Below are 23,181 nucleotides of genomic sequence, written 5' to 3' on the forward strand. Positions count from 1 at the left end.
CCTGGCCCTCATTTTCATTCCCTTTTGGCCTTGCAGCCTGCTTTCTCCTCACCCCTGCGTACCCCTCAGGGGCTACCAAGTTCCAGGGCAGAGCAAGGCTCAGGCAAGCCGGTCCCAGGTCAGCTCTACCCAGCTCTTTAAAGCTTCGCCAGCCTAGGGTGGGGTCACCCTGGGACCCCCGCAGGTGACAAATATGACTCAGCAAGGCCCAGGGCTAGGACGGAGACAGGAATGGCAGTGCAGGAATAAAATCCTCTGCAGTACGACAGGCCTCAAATATCATTTTAAAGACTCGAATTTGTTAACAAACAAAAACGTAACTCAAATCTGCCTCGGGGCCCTGGCGGCCTGTGCTTGAACAGGCCGCAGCTTTAGCCTACAAGGCAGGCCCAGCGGCTTGAACAGTCAGAAAACGCCCGCGGCCTCTACTAAAGGCCCCCTTGGCCTCCGACAATCCCACCTCGGCTCGACCAGGCCCCAGAAAAGGCCAGTCGGCTGGAGGGAGAACTTTCAGAGTGCACAGATTTATGCATGTCCGTAACTGTCAGGGAGACTTTGAGGGCACAGTAGTCTCTGGAGACTAGAAACCATTTTCCTCTCTAGCGCTGAGATTTTGCTTGGCTAAGCGGCAGCAGCCTCCCAGCCCCCAGCCCCCCACCCCCACCGCCAAAGCCGCAGCAAACAGCCACGTCCCGCGGCCCCCGGGCTCACCGCCCCGGGGCTCGCAGCCCCCACGCAGCCTGCACGCCGCGCCTCCCTTCGCCCCACCCCCGCGCGCCCCCATCCGCCCCCGCGGCCTGCCCTGGGAGCGCCAGGCGAGCCGTCGCGCCTGCGCCTCGCCAACTTCCTGCCGCGGAACGCCCCGCCCACCCCCAGAAGCCCGCCTCCGAACGCCGCGTGAAACCTGCCTGCCGCCAGTCATTGGTCAAAAAGACGAAGCCGTTGGCTCCCAGGCCCGCCCTAGCCACCGCCTCTCACTTTTCCCAGGGCGGATGCGCCTGCGCTCAGCTGCCTGGGCGGGCTGGGAGGCGCGGGTTGAAAAGTCTCGTTCCAAGTTTGGAGAGAGAGAGAAGAGCGCCTCAGACCTCGGTACCCGCAAGCGGGGAGGAGGCAGCAGAGAAGGACGCAGCGTCTGGGGAGCTCCCAGGCTGTAAGACGGAGCTCAGGCTTCGAGAGCTAGAAGTGTGTGACGCGCCTGGGAAAGGCAGGAGCGCTTGTGGTTGGGCTGCTCTTGGCTAGCAGGGGGAGTCCGAGGCGGCGGCGAGGGGGCGAACGACCCGACGCAAGATGGCGAGTAAAGAGAGTAAGAGGCCCCGCGGGGCGGCGCACGCCGGGGCGGTGGGGGGCGGTGAGCGTGCGAGGCCGCGGCACGCGCCGGCGAAAGGCGCGAATTGGCGTGAGGAGCAGGGGGCGGGGCCGGGCGCGAGGCAGGGCGCGCGCCTCGAGGGGCCTACGCGGGACGGGGCCGCGGCGCGAAGGGCTCCGAGCACTTCCGGAGCTAGGCGCGGGGCCGCGGTTGGGCCCCCTTCCCGCTACCCCCCCCATCACCCCCCTCTGGCGGCGGCGCTTGCTCTGCACCCGGGCGGAGGCGGCCTCCGTCGCCGGAAAGCGGGCACGGCACCTACCTTCCACGCGCGCGCGTCGACCGCCTCGGGGTCGCGGCCCTTGTCCGGGGGATTCTGGAACCCGCCGACTTATGGCTGCCGGCTCGGGTTTCGTGGGAGCTGAGGCCTCTTCTGGTGGGGGATGGAGGGAGCGGGCCGAGGGGTTTCTGCTACACGTGGATTCGTCTCGCCGGGTGGGTCGGGGAGCCCCTTTACATACGGGTCGTCATCTTGGAACAGGTGCGAACAGCTGTAACAGGCAAAACAATTGCGATGTCTATGTAATTAATTACCCAATATTGTATACGCAGGCGGTATTGATTTCAAACTGCAAAAAAATAAGCTTCCTGGTGTTAATATTCTCCTCGCGTTCTGGAAGACCAGTGAGTTGTTCGTGTCCAAATTAGTGGTTAAGAGAAAGAGGAGATTAGGTGTGGCCGTCTCGAGGTGACCTCCAGTACAGATTTCAATCCTTTTCAGACACTTAATCGTGTGGGCTTTGTCCAAATTTCAGTGTTTGAAGATACTGTGGAGGAGCGTGTCATCAATGAAGAATATAAAATCTGGAAGAAGAATACACCGTTTCTGTATGACCTGGTTATGACCCATGCTCTTCAGTGGCCGAGTCTTACCGTTCAGTGGCTTCCTGAAGTGACTAAGTAAGGGTTTTTGTCAACTCTTATTTTGCATAAATTTTGCTGTTAACCTGAATCTCCTAGTTTTTTGCGTTTTATACATAGAACATAAGCAAGTAATCGATTAAGCCTTTGGGTGATGTGGCAGGTGATTTTTATTTTCAAAATTGATTTATAGAGTGGTTTCTGACGTATAAATGAGGAATTAAAAGGGGACAGAGAATCTGTTCTGAGATTAAGGATATTTGTAGGATGCACCAGATATATTTGACATTTTTTCAACTTAAATATAGATGCTGGGTTCTCTTTGGGTCCCAGACTAATAGATTTCTTTAAAACTTCATGGGAAAAGTGCATGGCTTGATGAATTTTTGCAAAATGAATACCTCCTTGTAACCAGCCCACAAGACGAATTCGTTTTAATTGGCAAAGGAGAAAACAATTTCACAGTACACATACTACACCACCAACGAAAAGGTGGTGTAGTATGGGATACATTTTGAGGTTGTTGTTGGTCTTCACCTCTTTGTAAAATTTCTCTGGTAATAATTGCTGACATTTGTTGAACACATCTGAAGAGTTTTATGTCCTATTTGGTTTAATACAACAGTACAATAATTACTTTTTATTATCCTTTTCTTTTTAATCGATGTGGAAATGGGCTGAGATGTTAAGTAACATGCCCCAGATCACACAGCTGGTAAGTGGTGGAGCGGGCTTTGGAACGCAAACCAGGTGGCCCCAGAGTCGAGACAATCTCTGCACTAGGTTATGGTTCTCATACACTTGCACTTTTCCTAATAAGAACCTGGCCATGTACTTTAAAAATGTATTAAATTTGATTGTCGTGTGTATGTCATTTAATGAGGATTTATTAAACTCTAAAGAAGTTTTGCAACAACTTTTAAAAATAAGAGTAAGTTACTTTCATATAAAACTCATATAATGGCCAGATTTTCCATATGCGAACATTGACTTCTATACGGTTAGGGACTTCCAATGGACTTTTCAAAATTCTTAATGTAAATATACAGGCGTGGGAAGAGGAGCCAAGAACTAAATAATGGAGACTTCTAAGCGTTGACATTTACAGCTTTGACCATCAAATGCTTAAGGGTATTGAGGTTCTGATGTAGTGCAGCATGAGCATTGTGTCTTCCTGTTAAGCAGATTTAAAACTTAAACAACTTAATTTACATTTTCTTGAATCTTTTTTATCTTTGACAGTAGAAAAGAGCCCAGGCTTTAAGGTTAGAGATCTGAATTTGAATCCTGCCCCTTGCTTCTTAGCTTTGTGAATTAGGGTAAATTGGTCAGTCTCTATCCTGAAATAGTCTGGTCTGTAAATGGAGATGCTGATGGTTCTCACGGCCTACATCTGAGGAGATAAATAAGATCACACATGTTAAAATGCTGGCACAGAATGAGTACACAGTAAGTGGTGACTGATGGTAATTCTCCCACCCTTTCCTATTCAGAAATAAGTTATTAGGGTGGAATAGCTCTGTTTCCATTTGTATTTCAATGAAAGCTGCTTACTGAAATTTTTTTAAAGATTTCACATTACCTATTATGATTTTTGTGTAAAAGATTTTAAAGATAATAGATCTGTGTGTTCTTAGCTCAGATACTACTTTTATATTAACACTTAGGAACTTAGCAGAAAATATATATTTCATGGGGTTCTTGACATACAAAGAAGTGGGATCTGGTTGTGGGATGGGCAGTGGCTCTGGGAATGCAAGAAAATGCCAGCCAGCCTGCATTCTTGGGTTTTGAAGAGTTGAAGATGGCTGAGTGGTGCTTTGCAGGTTTCTGTTGGGACTATGAAGGGACTGTGATTGTGTTTTGTCACTATGTAGGACAGTAGAAATGTTGGATACTCTTGTAGTCTGGCTCTTTGAGAGGTAGGCCCTACTCAACCTCATCTGGCTGGTCTTCTGCATACCTATAACATGCTTCCAAATGATTACTTGAACTTTCTGAGCTGTTGCCCTTGAATTCAGTTAGGTGACCATCCAAATAATTGATTTGGCTCTTTGAATTTTTATTTAGGTATCTCTAAGAAACTATTTTTCAAAACCGGTAGATCATTACTTCATATGTCTCACTGAACAATTTCTTAAACATATTGAGACTTACGCTGTACCTAAAAATCTATGTATGCATTCAAATTCAGATGATACAAAGCTGCATAGAGTGAAGACTAAATTCCCCTTCCACATCCTCTGTTCTCCTGGTTGCCTTACCCAGAGCAGAAGCAGTCATTTGAGATTTCTTATCCATTCTGCCAGCATGAAGAAGTACATGCTCCGTCCTTTTTTTTCTGTTAAGAACTTGTTGACTTGACTTTGGGTCTTAGTTCCCTGACCGGAGATCGAACCTGTGACCCTTGCAGTGGAAGCTTGGAGTCCTAACCACTGGACCACCAGGGAAGTCTCTGTTCACTTGATTTTTTAAATTAGGAGTTTATATTGGAGACTTTTTCCCTATAAGCATGCTTAGATATATGCCCTTTTGTTTTAAGGGCTCGGTAGAATTCCTTTATGGATATACCGTAACTTATGTCACCAGTTCCTTATTGATGGATATTTGTTTCCAGTCTTTAGCTGTTTCAGGCATTACTACCAAGAATAACCTTGTGGTGATGATCTGTGATTGTCAGGTGAATTTCTCAGCAGTGAAGTCTTAAGTGGTCAAAGAATTCTGGCACTGAAAATGGACATGGTCTTTTATAATGAGTGCTTCTGCAGCCTTAGGTACATCCAGTATTCAAAGAAAATAGTGAGATATTGATGGGCTCAGAAAAGTAGGCTTGTTTTTCGATGATGGAGATGAAAGAATTTGTAGTAAAAAGAAAAATCCTTATACAATGATAGAGTCAGAGGAAACTGGAATAATTGAATTTTGGAGTCAAAAGGAGCTTTTCAGACCCTCTAGTCCATGTTGTAATTCTACTCCTTAAAAAGGTCATAGGATGAACTGATGTGTTTGACCGTAACTTTACATGTAGGTCTTAGAATTTTCTGCTTAACGCCATAAAAAACAAGTCACTTTTCTTTATGTCAGCCCTAATATTGTTTTGTGGTGCCTCCTTTCTCTCAAGTATTCCTATTTTCAAATGGTTCTCTTGAGATATGTTTAAGTTCCCTTTCACTTCAGGCCACTATTCCCTGTAAGGGTTTCATTTTTGCCTAAATCCTTCTAAAATGCATTGCCTAGAGCCTAAATTTCTAAGTGTGGTTTTTCCAGTTACAAATTAGTAGATGAATGCCTATGTGTATTGCCTCTTCCTACCCTATATAAGTTCATGTAAGATGAAAGTAATTACATTTTTTGTTAACCACATTGTATTCTTGGCCACTGAACACACATCGACTCAGACCCATGTCTTAATTTTTTAAATAGAAGATTCACTGTTTTTATTTTTTAAAATATTTTGTTTATTTATTATTTATTTGACAGTATGTGGGATCTTTAATTGTGGCATGTGGGATCTGATTCCCTGACCAGGGGTGGAATTTGGGCCTCCTGCATTGAGGGTGTGCAGTCTTAGCCATTAGACCACTAGAGAAGTCCACATGTCCTTTTTCAAATGAATTCCTATTGCTTAGCCATGACTGCCTTATTCTGTTCTTGGAGTTTTTGTGTATTTACTGCTCTTTCATACCCTAAGCCCAATCTTGGTAAAATTTAATCTTGTATTTTTTAGTTATTACTAAATTACATGCCTGGAAGTAATTCACAAACCTTTATTCTAAACCAATGAATCCTTTGTACAGCTGGAATTTAGAAACAACTAGTCTAGGTGTTTTTTTCTTTTTTTTTTTATGTTGGGGCTCAGAGCCTTACTTCTCAGCCTGCCTTACTGATGTGGAACCATGGAACACAGGTGAATAAGTTATTCTGAATAATACAAATAGGAATGCATTGTTAATAGATACAGATGCAAAATCATCACTTGGATTAAGTGCCAAGAGGCATCAGTGGTTTCTTTAGCCACAAGGAATTACCATAGAATAGGGTAACAAAGATGACCCTCTCCCCTGTAAAAATGGGAATGCCTGTTTTATAAACTTTAAGCACCATAAATATAAATAAGGAGTTTTCACATCATGTCATTTTTACTCATAACCTGTTTTTTAGGTGAAGAAATTGAGACCCACGGGGAAGTTGTGATTTAAGGAATCACATATAACTAACTTTACTTTGAGCCAGGGTTTAAACCCTTTTTTTCTTGACTCAGCACTTTATTTTGTCCATTCTGCCTTTTTACCTTACTGGGAAACCAGAAACACCTAGTGTATTAAAATTGAAGATATTTTTTTTAAGTTGAGAAGTCATGATTTATGAATACAGGAGTCGGTGATGGACAATTTGTTAGCAACTGATTTCTTATAGGATTGTGGGGGGAAGAAGTCAAAGTTTTAGTCACTCAGTCATGTGTGACTCTGTGACGTCTTGGACTGTAGCCAGGCTCCTCTTGTCCATGGAATTCTCCAGGCAAGAATACTGGAGAGGGTAGCCATTCCCTCTCCAGGGGGTCTTCTTGACCCAGGGATCAAATCTGGGTCTCCTGCTTTGCAGGCAGATTCTTTACCGAGTGAGCCACCAGGGAAGCCCCTTATAGGATTAGTATGACTTATTTTCTTTCCTAAACAGACCGGAAGGAAAGGATTATGCCCTTCATTGGCTAGTGCTGGGGACTCACACATCTGATGAGCAGAATCATCTCGTGGTTGCTCGAGTCCATATTCCGAATGATGATGCGCAGTTTGATGCTTCCCACTGTGACAGTGAAAAGGGTGGTAAGTAATCCATATATTCTAGCATTGGTGTCTGAGGAGTAACCCTCTAATTATATATTAACTTTATACCAATATGTTTTGGGTAGTTTAACGTCAACTCTGAAATTTTACGTTCACACCATGAGATAAATCTGTATGCACTGGTATGGAAAGGTGTCCAAGATAAATTGATTAACTAATAAGTGTGTGTGATTATAGTAACAGTTTTGGTAATAGTAAGAATGTGTGTTGGTGTATGCATAGAAAAAAAAGTCAGGCATTTACACCAAATGGTTAATAGCTTTTTAATGAAAGTTGTTGACTCCCTTTGCCCAAACCAAACATAATTCCCCTGTTTGGTATTCCCACAACCACCCAAGTTTGATGATTTTGCTAGGAGGACTCAAAAGACTCTGCAAATTATACCCAAGGCTAAAGTTTGTTACAATGAAAAATGCAGAACAAAAGCAGCAGGAAAAAGATATACATCAGGGAGTCTAGGGAGGTCCAGCACAAGTCTCATCCAGGGCCACACAGGATGTACTTTGTTTCTGGCAACAAAGAACAGGGAGACATGTGGGCTATCTCTGCTCAGGGAAACCCATTCGAGGGTCAGGGTCTCTGTCTTTCTTGAGGGTTAGTTGTGTAGGCAAATTATACTGGCAGCCAGCCATGGCAACTGAATCTTGAGACCCCAGTAATGAACTCAGGTGTGTATCATCAGTCTTGATATTTGTACAATGCCACCCTGACAAACTGGTACAGCATGATCCATTGCTTCAGGTATATACCACAAAATCAACCCATCAGTGACATAGAGAACATTCTGAGGTCCATGTTCCCAGGAGTTGATCAGGGGTCAGTCATGGTCCCAGTTTCCATCAGAGTGGCGAGGACTCAGCAACCAGACCTGCTGGATTAGTGCTTCTCCACAACCCCACATGGTTGAATAGATCTTAACATTGTCCAGTACTTTTTAAAAAATATAATACTGCTTTATAGCTAAAATCTTGCCAACCCTGCTCCATTCCTCTCTGCTTTCCTTTCCAGAATTCATCACTGTCCTGAAATTAGTGTGCTGTTTTTAACTTTTTAATTATTCACATAATGTTGTACAGTTTGCTTTTTTCATTCAGTTCTGTGTGTGTGTGTGTACCATGTAAATGTCTAGCTTATTCTTTTTACTGCTGTGTAGTATTCCATTATACTTAAACCCCCATTTATTCTTCTGTCAAGGGGCAGTTGGGTTGTATCTCTGTGGATGTTTTGTTCTTGGAGCAGTGCTTCAGTGAATATCCTTGCCGTGTCTTCTCGTACTTGTGGGAGAATTTATCTAGTGGAATGGAATTGCTGAGTTGCGTAGTGTATTCATTCTCAACCTAAAATAATATAAAAGTTTTCCAAAATGATTTACTCAGTTTACCACTTCCACAATTCATAGTCCATTACCCTACAACCTTATGCATTATTTCTGTAAATACTGTAATCAGAAAATTTTTAATGGCTTTTAGTCCTAAGTGAGTGAAAGTCACTCAGTCGTGTCTGACTCTTCGACGCCATGGACTGTATAGTCTGTGGAATTCTCCAGGCCAGAGTACTGGAGTGGGTAGCCTTTCCCTTCTCCAGGGGATCTTCCCAATCCAGGGATTGGACCCAGGTCTCCCGCATTGCAGGCGGATTCTTACTGACTGAGCCACAAGGGAAGCCTAAAGTAAGTAGTTAATGGGCTTTCAGCTTGAGAATTAGTCTCTGCATCATAATATGGAAATACTTAGTTATTAGTCACTTGTCCAGTGAATTATATTCTAACACGTGACTGCAATACTTAGTTGATGTCAAGCTTTTTAAACTTTTAGTTAATGGTTTTGTTTTTTTTAGTCACAGTATTTTTAATGGATACTATTATCATTAAGATAGTGATTTTTCAGACTTTTCCTTTTGAGTTTTAAGAAAGCTCTTTGTACACAGTAAATCTTACCTGAAAGCCTAGTTTTTATTAAAGGAAACCTGTTGAGTTTGTTTTCACTAAAGGAATTGGGAAGCTTAAGAATCTTTGTAGCAGAAGAGTGAGAGAGAGAGTGTCCTATGGGTCCACGGTGGTGGGAGGTTGAAAATAAAGAAAAAGCCGACAGCTTTGGAGCAGGGTCTCAAGAGGTGGCAGGTGATGGATCAGAAGGGGTGTTCTTAGAAAGACCAAGGCATTTTCTTTCATTGATGTGATGGGAAGGGAAAGTGCACAGAGGGAAATGGGTGATTGCATATGGTTGTGTGAGAGGAGTTGTGTGAAATGGGATATGATTTTCAGCCCCAGAAATAATAAGCAATAGTGTTTGTCATAGAGAAGAAGAATGGCTAAATTTTTTTTTTATTTGCCTGAGTGGCTTGTGGGACCTTAGTTCCCCAACCACAGATCCAACCTGGGCCCCCCCAGTGAAAGCACCAGCTGCTAACCACTGGACTGCCAGAGAATTCCCAAGAATGGCTAAATTCTAATAGTAAGCCTCGGGAGCCAGTGTTGATTACGCATTCCCACATAGCAAGATGTGGCTGAAACTGAGAAGAGGCTTATGGATTCCAGTGTGTTTTCACCAGGCCCCAGCTAGTCTATTTTACTTGTTAACTCCCTGGCTCCGTTAGACATTTGAGTTAGTGTTACTTGACCTGAGATACAGGGTGAGCGAAAAAGGAATGTGCAAAGAAGAAGTGATACAGGTCAGGAAGAAATAACAGTTATAATGTGAAGCCTCCAAGCTTTTAATGTGTCAGCAACTAATTCAAGTTTTTATCTATGAGCACAGGAAAGAAAATATTCTTGTTTGCTATTATCTGCTTAGATGTTCTCTACTTGTATTCTTTCGGCTATCATCTTACTGCCTCTCTGAAGTTATCATACTTTTTTGTGTGGCTTTGTCACTTTTCCGAGGTCTTTTTAATAACTATTTAACATACAGTCGTATTCCCACACCAGATAGAAAGGTTAGCCCACTCATTTTAGCTTTGGCACTCCACCAGCAGTTGAACCGACGTGTTCAAGGATTCTGGTGGAACTGACTTGTGTGTAACTGTGTCTGTGTCTTGGTGTTGGGTGGAGGTTAGTCAGCATGGGTTTCTGATACGAGGGTGTTTTTGACTTTAGACTCGAGGAGTGTTCATGCTCCTGAAGATGAACCTATCTTAAAGAAACCTAAAATACGATTCTAATTTCAGCACCTCAAAATGAGTTGTGTTTGAACTAAAAGGCTGAGGTGTGTTAATTGCGTGGTTATTTGAATTTTCATGAATAATTACATCATCTTCACAACTGAAAGGAGCCGATTTTTAATTGTTTTAAGTCCAAAATGGAACTGAATTAACTTACAAGAATAGGTATCAGTATTTTCCAATTCAGATGGACTTTGAGAATAAATTAATTCTAAGTGGCAAATGAACCTATATTTTTCTGTGCTCGCTTGGTCTCTTGCTCTCTTACCACTTTGTGTTATATTCTGTCAGATTAAAATCTCAGATTGATTAAGTGACTTATGAATTTTAATCGTAAGTATATGTGTTTATTTCTTTCTTCTCACATTAGAATTTGGTGGCTTTGGTTCTGTAACAGGAAAAATTGAATGTGAAATTAAAATTAACCATGAAGGAGAAGTAAACCGTGCTCGTTACATGCCGCAGAATCCTCACATCATTGCTACAAAAACACCATCTTCTGATGTGCTGGTTTTTGACTATACGAAGCACCCTGCTAAACCAGGTATGCGTTAATAAATTCAGACCACTGCTTGATCCTTCTTGATTCGAAATAGTTGCTTTGATGTCACACAGGCTAGTATACTCCCAACTTTTAAAGGTTTAGAAATGGTTTCAGGGATCCAAAAACCATGCTCAAATTAAGTGATTTAATGCAGGACCTCACAGCAGGTTATATCCCTGGCTAAGATTTACTATAGCAAAGGATATAGAGCAAAAAAGGAGAAAAAAACTGGCTAAGGTTTGTTATTGCAAAGGATACAGAGCAAAAACAAGAGGAGAAAGATATACATCAGGCAGAGTCCAGAGAGGTTAGGCATAGACTTGTGAGTCCTTTTCCACTGGGGCCACACACCACAGGGGTAGAAATGTCTGTCCAGGGAAGCCCATTTGAGTCTCAGGGTCTTGGGCTTTTATGGCAGTCTGGTCATATAGGTATATCCTGCTCTCTGACCAGCCATGGTAAGGGAAACTCCAGACCCCAGCAGTGAAGTCAGATGCTTCATGAATCTTGCTCAACAATCTTGCAAGTTTCAACAAGCTGCCACAGCATGCCGCACTGCTCTGGGCGTACACGGCTACATCAGATGGTGACATGAAGAATTTTGTGAGGGTCACATTCCCAGGGGTGACTAGGTCAGTCATGGTTGCAGGCTACTCTCGAGACATGCAAGGACTGAACATCCAGACCACCTGCTTTCTTCCAAAAAATGTTTTAAAAATTGACTTGGATTGTCACCATGTAAATTTGTGGGCTGGTATAGTTTTCAGTGTTTTGTGTTACAACTTGGTACTAGGTTTTGCAAAGGAACCAGTCATTTTATTCGTTTACATGGAGTATTTGAAATGTAGCACAGAGAACAGCTTTTCAGGGTGGCTGTGGGTCAGACCAAGTCCTTGTTTGTGTGCAGTGCTTTTGTAGGCATTATAATAAATGTTAAGACTTACTCAGGAGTGAGAATTTGCTCTTACCAGTTCTGATAAACAGATAATTGCTTAGTAATCAATGTTATTTCTTTTTCTTTCTTTCTTTTTTCTTTAGACCCAAGTGGAGAGTGTAATCCTGACCTTAGGCTTAGAGGCCACCAAAAGGAAGGCTATGGTCTTTCTTGGAATTCCAATTTGAGTGGACATCTCCTAAGTGCATCTGATGACCATGTGAGAAACCTGTTCTTCCTAATCTACTCATGTACTAAGAGTTAAAGACTGTCAATAACAGCTCTGCACTGAAGGAGACTAATAGATGAAAGGTTTTCTAAGATAATACTGATAGTTGTGATAACATTCCCACAGGTTTTAGAACATTGGTTATCACACTGCCCTTTTGGAGTCTTAGAATTCCACAAATCTCTTTTTGAAGCAGCCATAGAATGGAGGGAAAGTGGGCAAAAGGTGTTCCATTTAAAAGTGGACCTCTGTAATGGAGACTTTAAAGCATTTGTAAGGCCTGATTAATACATTTTAGTTTAGTTTTTTTTTTTTTACAGTTTTTTAAGTGTACAATTCTATGAGTTTTACTTTATTCACAAAGTTGTGAAACCATCACCACTAATTCAAAACCATTTTCATTAAATGTCACAAAAAGTAACTCCATATTCATTAAGCAGTCTATTCCTCACTCCTTCCTTCTCCCGGAAACCACTGGTTTACTTTCTATCTCTGTAGATTTGTTTATTTCTTGATATTTCATATAAATGGAATTATGTAGTATGCAGCTTTTTCTGTCTGACTGCTTTTACTTAGCATGATGTTTTCAAGGTTCATCCATGTGAGCATATGTCAGTACTTCATCTCTTTTTATGGCTGAACAGTACTCTGTTATATAGATATACCACAATTCATTTATCAATTGGTAGACATTTGGGTTGTTTCCAGTTGGGGCTACTTTGAGTATTGTTACTGTGAACATTTTTATACAGGTTTTTGTGTAGATAAATGTTTTCATTTCTCTTGGGTAGTCATCTAGGAGTGAAATTACTGAGTTATATGGTAACTTTAAGTTTAGCTGTTAAAAGAACTACTAAACTGTTTTCCAAAGCAGCTGTACTACTTCACATCCCTACCATCACTGTACCAGTGTTCCAGTTTCTCCATGTCCTCACGAACAGTTGTTATGGTCTGTCATTATTATAACCATTCTAGTGGGTTTGAAGTGGTATTTCATTGTGATTTTGACTAACATGTACTAATGATGTTGAGCATCTTTTCCATGTGCTTGTGGCCGTTTCTGTATCATCTTTGGAAAAACTTGTATTGGAATCCTTTGTCCATTTTTATATTTTTTTATTGTTGAATTTTAAGAGTTTTTTTAAAATATATTCTAGATATGAGCCCTTTTATCAGATATGTGATTTTTAAAAAATTTCTCCATTCTTTAGGTTGTCTTTTCACTTTTTTCATGATTTCCTCTGAAACAAAAGTTCAGTTTATGTATTTTTCATCATTTTGGCTTTTGATATCATATCTAAGAAGCTATTACATAATTCAGCATCACAAAGGTTTACACCTATGTTTTTTCTAAGAATTCTACAGTTTTAGCTCTTATATTTAGGTCCATGTTGATATGGTGTGAGGTAGGGGTCCAACTTCATTTTCTGTGTGTGGATATCCAGCTTTTCCAGCTTATCTTTCCCTATGGAGTTGCCTTGGCATCCTTTAAAGTGTTTTAACAATGAAGAAGTACCACACAGATGCAAAGTGATCATGTTAATTTTTTAAAAAATTTTTATTAGTTGGAGGCTAATTACTTTACAATATTGTAGTGGTTTTTCCATACATTGACATGAATCAGCCATGGATTTACATGTGTTCCCCATCCTGATCCCCCCTCCCACCTCCCTCCCCACATGTTAATTTATTATAAAACAATGTTTGTAGCATTCTTGCCACTAACAGCCCCATATTTTCTTTCATGGTTCCCATACTACAAGCATAAAGTGTTTGGTATGATTCCAAGCACAAGCCAAGAGTAGACTTATGGGGCTTTTGAAAGCTCATGTAAATTGGCCCTAGTTAGCATTTTATGTCAGCCACGTGAAAGTAGGTTCCTTTGCCTTCTTATTAGTATATCCTCATGCCTAAAACAGGGCCTGTCACATTGCAGAGCTTCTTTATATGTCTGTTAATGGCAATTTCTGTTAAGCTTTTTGAAATATTGAAGTAGGTAATTGGCCCAGTCAAAATTCTTTAGTTATAGGCAACAAAAACCAACTCTGGGTGCCAGGGGGTTTTTTTCCTTTTTTTTTTTTTTTTTTGTAAATTTAAAATTTTCACAACTTTTAGTTTTTATTTTTAAAGATAATCTTCAGGTGGATTTTCTGAGTGATCTTTAAAAAACATCTAATTTATTTTTTAAAAATAAATGTATACCCTTTTTACCTGTTTCTTCCACCTTCCGCCCCTGGCAACCACCAGTCTGTTCTTTGTATCTGTGAGCTTGTGTTTTGTTCATGTTGTTTTTAAGTTTCCATATATAAGCGAAATCATATGGTATTTGTCTTTCCCTAACTTATTTCACTTAGCATGATGCCCTCAAAGTCCATGCTGTCATAGATGACAAGATTTTCTCTTTTTTATGGCTGAGTAGTATTCCATTGTGCAAACATAGCACATCTTTATCCATTCATGCATTGATGGACACTTGGGTTGTTTCCATGTCATGGCTACTATAAAGAATGCCACCGTGAACATGGGGGTGCATATATCTTTTCAAATTCGTGTTTTTGTTTTCTTTGTATAAATGTCAAAGTGGGATCACTGTATCATGCAGTAGTTCTATTTTTACTTTTTTGAAGAACTTCCATTAATACTGGGTTGGGCAAAAAGTTTGTTCAGGTTTTTCCACACCATATAATGAAAAAACCTGAATGAACTTTTTGGTCAACCCTATATTTTCTTTGGTGGCTGCAAAGATGGTGCTGGCTGATTTAATGAAAATGGCCTGAAAAAGAAGAGAGGCCAGGTTGTTGACCCAAATGAAGCCAATGAGGATGTCACTTTTGCCATCCCTGGGAAGTGGATATAACATTCCCCATGCCCCTCTCCCCCATCATCAGAACAGATTCTCTGAAAGAGAGCCTTCTTCTGTTTCCCTCAGAGTGGACATAGGATAGTCTCCCACACAGGGAGGACAGGTTATAGTCAAGAACTTAATTACTAGTACTTTTTGAAGACATCAGACTGGGAGTTGCTGGTCATAATTAATAGCTGACGTTTCCTAAGGGCTGCACATATGCAAGGCATCTTGGTAATTTTCCCAGGATCTTTCTGAGGTGCAGAGCAGGTAATGGCAATAGTTTGACACATTCCACCTTTTCCATGCATGTAACCTGCATCCAAGTGTGTAAGTATCAACAGAGACTAAGGGCCACGTGTATTATGTAACAGAAACCCTTTCAGATAATAAAATGATTGATGAAGAGAGGAAGCTGATACTAGTGTCAGTGGAATTAATTTGATAATACCTTAATGGAATTATCTCTTACTCCATTGAGGTGACAATCACTGCCCTACAGTTTGCAAATTTTTTCATAGAAATTTCAGACTTTGCTCAACTATTTTTATGACAAGACGTTAAGAAAAGACTCAAACTCTCAAAGCCTGCAGATCTGTAATCTTTGAGGTCTGGGCAGGCCCTGTGGTCTCTTCCAGTAGCCTTGTAGGGGTTTCTAGGTCGTTCACCTGTGGCACTTGCTGATGTATGTAGTGGTTTCTGCTGTGAAGTGAGAGTTGTCCAAAAGCTTTCACTTTTTAAGAGGCATGTTTTAGTTTTAATTCCCGGTTTCCCAGCCCAGCATGAAGTTTTAAGATACGCATTTCAGTTTGGTGGATATTGAACACCAGGCTCTCTGTGTTGTGTGATCTAGGTGAATTTTATTTTATTTCTTTAATTTTTTTTTCTAGGTGAATTTTAGATACTTGATTGAATGTATGTAGGTAGAAACTCTAACCAGAATATTTCTTGCCTCCCACCATGCTATCCTCCCGTCCCCATTACACTGTATTTTCCTTCCCTTCTACATCTCAGATTGCGGAAGCTACACCAGTACACTTTTCTGTTTATGAAACTTCACTTTTTTTTTTAATAACCTTCATATATTAAGTAGCTTTGTTTTTAATAAAAGAGTTTTAAATAAGGTGTTAGCATTTAAATTCAGTCTCTCATAACTAACTCCTGTTTTGTTCCTTCTTCAGACTGTCTGTCTGTGGGATATTAATGCAGGACCAAAGGAAGGCAAAATTGTGGATGCTAAAGCAATTTTTACTGGCCACTCGGCTGTTGTAGAGGATGTGGCCTGGCACCTGCTGCATGAGTCCTTGTTTGGATCTGTTGCTGATGATCAGAAACTTATGATGTAAGGTGGAAAATTGAGTGGGGTTTTGTTATATGGGTGTCCTGAATGACCATCAGTGATTGTGGTGGCTTTAAAATTGTGTCTTGGCCTTCAAAAAAAGAAAAAGAAACAGCTTTAGTGAGGTATAATTGACATAATAAGCTATAAATAGGTATGGCCTTTTTACATAAAAGTTACTGTGCTGTATGATTGAACACAACTTTTTATTTAGAAAAAAAAGGTATGTGCACACGAAGAAACATGCTTGGGGCAGTGGTATGTATCAAAATTGGGGATCAGGGTGACTTGCATTGAAGTTGAAGGAGGAGAGTGTGCGTCAAGGCATGGCTACAGGGCTGCATTCAACCACCTGGAATGCTTTTTATCTCATAGACTAGCATCTGAGGCAAACAGAGCAAAATACTGAATTTGACTAGGCTAGGTTATAGATATCAAACAGTAATCTCTGTGTAGTGTTTTGTGCATGCTTGAAATAGTTGGTAATCCAGACAGGAACATAAGGAACAAGAAAGCAGAGATAGCCCTAGTTTGTTCTGCGCAGGTTTAGAGCATATCACCTAGTGGTTGGAAGTCCAGGTTGCCAACTCTGCATGGTTATTGTCCCTGAGGGGGCAAGTTAGTGAGAGAATAGTGGCATGGAGTGGCACTGATGTGGGCACAAGTGTGGGAGAGAGAGGCAGGGCAGGGTTGAGTGGCCTGCTCTTGTGCTCTGTGCCTTGTACCTTTGTGTTTTAGATGGGACACCAGGTCCAATACCACCTCCAAGCCGAGCCACCTGGTTGATGCGCACACTGCCGAGGTCAATTGCCTGTCCTTCAATCCCTACAGCGAGTTCATTCTCGCAACTGGCTCTGCGGATAAGGTTTCTCAGTTTTTGCATATTTGGTGCTTACGAACCTAGTTGTCTTTGTTAACTACAGTATTTTAAAATTCTTGCTTAAAGTGCAGAAACAAATTCCTTTTCATTTTATTTTTCTTCAGACTGTAGCTTTATGGGATCTGCGTAATTTAAAATTGAAACTCCATACCTTTGAATCTCATAAAGATGAAATTTTCCAGGTATGTGATAGTTTCTGGGGTCTCTGTCAGATTTTAGTAACTCTTTACTAGAGGGAAGTTTGTGAATTTTTGTCTTTTACATAGTGGACTTGGGACGTTGGGGGTTTTGTTTTGTTTTTGGCTACACCATGTGGTTTGTGGGATCTTAGTTCACCAACCAGGGATTGATCCCTGGCAGTGAAAGCCTAGAGTGCTAACCATTGGACCACCAGGGCATTCCCTGTTTTTTGTTGTTGTTTTTTTTTTAAAGCTCGTTGCCTACTGTGTAAGTAAACTAGTGAGAAATAACTTGGAGTTTTCTAGATATTGTTAGTTCAGAAGTAAAAGGAACAATCTTTGCAAAATAGGATCAGTTTAAAAAGTGAAGGTAGTTTCCTGGTAGTCTAGTGGTTAGGACTCAGCACTGTCATTGTTGTGGCCTGGGTTCAATCCCTGGTCATGGAACTGAGATCTCAGAAGCTGAGCAGTACAGCCAAAAATAAGTAAATTAATTTTTTTAATGAAATATCTTGTATATGGTTTAAAATAGAGAAGTGCATAGGCTAAGGTACACTTCATTGAAAATGTTAAAAGCTTCTGGGATGGTTTGGGGGCTAAGTTTATTGGGAGCCCTAGCAGAGTTACCCTTGAGAGGAGTATGACCCTCCCAGGGGCAGGCTGAAGAGATGCGCCATTTAAGAGCACCTGAAGGGACAGCACAAAGAGAGTGAAGGCTTGTAGGCCAAGCAAAGGGTACAGAACATGAAATGGGAAAATATCTAGGATTAGAACAATAGCCACAAACCCAGTAATGGATGATTCTTTATATTTTCAAATATGTGTTGCTAGGTCCACTGGTCTCCACATAACGAAACCATTCTGGCTTCAAGTGGTACTGATCGCCGCCTTAATGTGTGGGATTTAAGGTAACTCAGGATCTGGTGACAGATTTTGCATAAATATGCTAATATAGCAGATTATGTAATAATTCATAGACTAAAAGAGCAGTTTGCTAACCCCAGTTTAATAAGTCTAAAATTAATCTTAAGTACCTTCCTAAAGAGTCTGTTCCATAAAATAGAAGTGAATCAGCAAATGGAATGTGAAAAAAATTGATGCAAATGTGAGTTTTTATTTTCTTTGTAATTAGGACTGAAGTCAGGGTTAGGGGTGCATGTGTTTTAACATCCAAACAATGGTATTGAAAAAACTCTTGCTCTAGAAAGGGGTAAAGACGTCAGCTGTTTGTGTCTCCTTAGATGTCACATACATCTGCAGGACTAATCTTTTTCAGTTGTTTCTTTCCCACAGGTATGAGCTCTTCCTGTGGGTTGTGTAACTGCTGAGGATGAGAACAGGATAAGCACAGCCCATGCCATCAGAGCTTATGTTCTTCTGGGGGTTCATTATGGAAACAGTTTCTCCCAATTCTTAGAGTTTATTCTAAGAATTTCAGTTATGTATCTCTCCGTGGAGGTGTTCTTATCTGGAATCTAAATCATAACATGCCCCAAAATAACTTCTTTCCTACCTGAATTGCTTTGAAGTGGACTAAGTTTTTAGTCAAGGCTGCCTTAATTACAAAGACAGTATACCCACTTTTCAGTGTATGGAACAGTAAAACTGCTAAACTGCTAATGTTCTGTGTTCTTAGAGAAGAAACCCTAGTCATGATAGATGCTTGAAAATGTAGAGTCTTTAAAACAGACATCTGAGAATATTCTTTTTTACTTGAAAACAAACTAGCAAAGCCCACGTGTGGAATAGGTATTGGGGATGATAATAGTGTGTAACTTCTGAGTGATTTCACTGTCGGAACTGCTAGCAAATTCTACAAATTGAAGTTTTGGGGGGTTGTGTTTGTTTTTTAATTGAAGTGAAGATAAGAAAAAATGAAAACTTAACCTGTTCTTGGCTTATATATTCCATATTTAAAGTTGTTTTGTTGTCCTATCTTTAACAGATCTTCAGTACTGGTGTGTAGTTGTATTTCACTCCTAGGATGAAAAAGGCCTTAAGAGTGAAGTGTAGGGATTGGGGATCAGTTCTTCTGTAAATATTTTATATACTTTTCACATTTTAATCCTAAGTCAGGAAACGCCTCAGTTAAGATATTGAATGAATTCTAAATTAATGTTTTATTAACAATAACTTGTATTCTGCAGCTTCACTTATGAACAGCTGTTATTACCATTTCCAGAAAGTAAACACCCTACCCTCCCACCAAATAATTAATACAAAAACTCTAACTGATAACAGTATAGAAATATGTTGCTTTTAAGAGTGTTTTAGGATGGGATTTCTGGGCTGATGCTGGCTTTGCAAACTTTGTTGCTAGAAGAATTTGAATACTGAAGGCATTGTGTTTTTTCTCAATAGCAAAATTGGAGAAGAACAATCAGCAGAAGATGCAGAAGATGGGCCTCCAGAACTGCTGGTATATATTGACTTTTTCTTATGCAAGATGAAGTGTCATACGCAGACTGGACTATTTGTCGTTGTTTCATGTATTTGAAAAAGGAGTTAGGACGTTCAGATTCTATCTCTTGAGGATGATTTCAAATTGGAGGTCTTGGAGGTTATTGTGATTTAGTCTGAAAAGTTTTGTGATGCAGGGCTTCATAAATTTTAGGTCTTTTTTAGTTAAAGTGTTGTTACCAACTATTTTTACTTTGGTAATAATAGTTTTTTAAACTTTGGTAATACTGGTTTATTCTCATTTTGGGGGGTTTTTTGACATTGCAGTGCAGCATGTGGGATCTTAGTTCCCTGACCAGGGATGCAACCCATGCCCCCTGCATTGGGAGCACAGAGTCTTAACCACTTGACTTCCAGTGAAGTCCCTGGTAACTGTTTGATTTAGATAAAATTTACAGACCATACAGTTCACTATCTAAACACTTCAGTGATTTTTAGTATATTCAGAGTTGTACAACCATCACAAGTCAATTTTAGAACATTTTTGTCCCCTCCGAAAGAAACTGTACCTTTAACCATCACCTCTCAGTCTTCTTTTGTGAGCCCCTGGCTACCACTAACCTACTTTCTGTCTCTCTAGATTTGCCTATTCTAGACATTTCATGAGAGGAATCATACAGTATGTGGTCTCTTGTGACTGATTCTTGCACTTAGTATATAATGTTTTCAAGGTTTCTTGCTTTTTTTATATATATATATATCACAGGGAGAGGACAGTGTATAACTGTATTTAACATTTCTAACAATTTTGTGGTCCTTGAGAAAATTCACTAGGATTTTGCTTTCTGGTTTTTTTTTTTTTTCCTTTTTGTTCCTTGAGAGTCCGAAATCAGGGGACATTCATATTGTCCTTATAAGAATTTTTTTAATTTTTAAAAAATTTTTATTTTTTGGCCTTGCTGTGCAGCATGTGGGATCTTAGTTCCCCAACCAGGGATCAAACCTATGCCCCTGCAGTGAAAGCTGGGAGGCTTAACCACTGGACTGCCAGGAAGTCCCAAGAAATGTTTCTTCTGAATCTTAATTCTAAGATACATAAGGCCCTGTGCAGGAAGTAAGATTGCTCCCTTCCGCATTTTTTAGCAAATACCTCGGTTTAGCCCTAACGGGGACTTTCTGGAGTCCTGGAAATTTTTTTCCCCCAGCCTTGGGGCAGTGTGTCTTGGAGAGATTGAAGGATGGCTGAGAGGTATGCCTTTCCCTTACTAAGGGGGAGAAGCGGATCCTTCAGGGGGCCACAGAAGAACCAGAAGTCTCCAGGTGTTCCAGTTTCAGGAAAGAGTATATAACATCCTGGAAATGTTTTACCTTGAATATTTTTACCTAACAATATATGTGCTAATGAGGCAGAATTTGAGTGTTGATTGTATTAGGTATGGAAACAGCACTGTGGTCGTGAAGGAAAATGTCATTTCAGGTGATGTAGGCTGAATGAAGTATTTAGGGGTAAGGTGTGCTATCTGCAACTTTCTGGTGGCTCAGCCAGTCGTATGTTAACAAAACAGTATTTGGGGAATCTTGGTGAAGGTTATCCAAGCATTCATTGTAGCATCCTATCACCTGGAAATGGGCAAAGGAAAGAGTGATGGAGGGCTAGATTACTAAGCTTGTGCCACCCTCCCTCCAGAGTGCAGTTCAGCAACCCGTTTCTAGATGGATGCTCTAAAACCTAGCTTCTAACATAAGATAGGAAACCAAGACTTTTTTGTTCTTATTAACAGTTTATTCATGGAGGACACACTGCCAAGATATCAGATTTTAGCTGGAACCCGAATGAGCCTTGGGTCATTTGCTCAGTGTCTGAGGATAACATCATGCAGATCTGGCAAATGGTGAGCTAAAGTTGTTTTTTCTCCTCAGCAACTATCTTGAAGAGATTTTTACTAATGATATAATAGAAATATTTCAAGTATTTCAGTGCATATTACATCAAATATTTATAGAAGGAAAGTCTTAAAAGACCTTTCTCCATTTTAACAAGTCTTTAGTTCAGTATGCACATATTGATGTAGACATAGCACCTGCTCCAATTTTCATGATTATGACTCTTCATCAACTGGGCTCTTGGCATCATTGCTCCATGTCCAGTGTTTACTGAGATCCTGAGTTCTGTGATGCGCACTTGACATTTCTGAGACATGGTTTACCAGCCCTTACATAAGCCTCAGGGCTATCTATCGCTCCATCTAAATGCCTGAAATGCTTTTGGAAAATGCCTTTTTTGGACAACTGAAATAAGTAGTGCATGGTCGGCTAGATATATGTGTGAAATTATACCCTGGCAAATAATTTTTGAGAACACTGGCCTGCCTTTTCCTCGTTAAATTTATTAAAGTCAGAGTAAAACACAAAGTAAACTATGAAGTTTACTGTAAAGTGTTTCCACATTTAATTTCCAACACTAAATCACACTGGCTGGTGACACCTAAAATCTGGATAGAACTATTAAATGCTGTTTTTAGATAGTCTTGTAAAATTTTTAGGGAGTTTCACCTGATTTTATTTGGTTATTATCTCCAGGCTGAAAATATTTACAATGATGAAGAGTCAGATGTCACAACATCCGAACTGGAGGGGCAAGGATCTTAAACCCAAAGTACGAGAAATGTTTCTGTTGAATGTAATGCTACACGAATGCTTGATTTATCAAGCGCAAAAACAGCATTGTATAGTAGGGAGTTGAAGTGGGGTGGCATATGGCGTTCTTTACCTTCTGATCCTAGCACTTTCAAGTGAGCTATTGCGTACTGTATCATATTGTAGCTTTTAGGGATGTTGCTTAAGAAAGATCAGCGTTGTTTTAAAATACAAGTAAGCAGGGTACTGCCTTTGATTCAACTATAAGTCCTTGTTTTCTCTAAGTGCTTGCTATTCCCAAATATGCAAGAATAACTTTTACACTTTTTCCCTCCAACACTTCTTGATTGGCTTTGCAGAAATAAAGTTTTAAAATAAACTTTGTTTTATTATTTTAGACCCTGGGTTTGGGGGTGGGGAGTGTGTGTATGGATGGATGTCCCGTTTTTATGAGGCGGCTTTTGGGTATACACTACACACCGGGAATTTACTGAATTTTCTTTCCAGGGTACACCGTAGTATCCTAATACAAACATGGGGAGAAGTTAGGTGTCTGTATTTGGTGGTTGATCGGTGAACCTAGAACTACCTAACTTACATGTCATTTGACCCATAAGCCATTTGGACCTTAACTTGGGCAGCTTGAAACAAAAATACAAGCTTGTTTGCTTGTGTGGCAGGTCAACAGAGCGAACAAACCAGCCTGCAGCTTGGCCCTCAACCTCTTCTGTAAGGCCTGCCAGCTAGGAATGGTCTTTACATTGATTTTTCTTCTATTAAAATTTAAAAAGTTTTTTTGCCGTACCACAAGGCATGCAGGATCCCAGTTCCTCAACCAGGGATTAAATTTGGGCCCCAGGCAGTGAAAGTGCTGAGCCTTAACCACTGAACTGCCAGGGAATTCTCTACATTGATTTTTAAAGGTTGTTCAGGAAAAAAGCAGCGCACTAATCCTAAACGTTTGACT

At 40.6% G+C, this 23,181-nt stretch overlaps 1 protein-coding gene across 2 annotated transcripts; it reads left to right on the top strand.

Moving 5' to 3' along the window:
* The first annotated feature begins 973 nt into the window (after positions 1-973).
* On the top strand, positions 974-22,593 carry RBBP7 (RB binding protein 7, chromatin remodeling factor). 2 transcript variants are annotated; one of them, XM_061136881.1, is made up of 12 exons: positions 974-1,303; positions 2,119-2,263; positions 6,902-7,047; positions 10,625-10,771; positions 11,810-11,925; positions 15,961-16,121; positions 16,857-16,983; positions 17,103-17,180; positions 18,009-18,085; positions 19,539-19,596; positions 21,359-21,469; positions 22,158-22,593. In XM_061136881.1, exons 1-12 carry the CDS (start codon positions 1,288-1,290, stop codon positions 22,224-22,226), a joined length of 1,251 nt encoding a protein of 416 aa, XP_060992864.1. In that variant the 5' UTR covers positions 974-1,287; the 3' UTR covers positions 22,227-22,593. The 2 variants fall into 2 exon arrangements, with proteins under 2 accessions (XP_060992864.1, XP_060992863.1); XM_061136880.1 differs by having other exon boundaries at positions 975-1,303; positions 10,598-10,771.
* Positions 22,594-23,181: the final 588 nt, after the last annotated feature.

The sequence above is a fragment of the Dama dama genome, chromosome X (genome assembly GCF_033118175.1).
Source record: "Dama dama isolate Ldn47 chromosome X, ASM3311817v1, whole genome shotgun sequence".
In the NCBI taxonomy this organism is placed as follows: domain Eukaryota; kingdom Metazoa; phylum Chordata; class Mammalia; order Artiodactyla; family Cervidae; genus Dama; species Dama dama.

Excerpts from the sequence above, each read along its gene's own strand:
- RBBP7 (XM_061136880.1), top strand. Across the intron at positions 7,048-10,597 it reads CTGTGACAGTGAAAAGGGTG|AATTTGGTGGCTTTGGTTCT; the intron begins GTAAGTAATCCA and ends TTCTCACATTAG. Across the intron at positions 16,122-16,856 it reads GATGATCAGAAACTTATGAT|ATGGGACACCAGGTCCAATA; the intron begins GTAAGGTGGAAA and ends TTTGTGTTTTAG.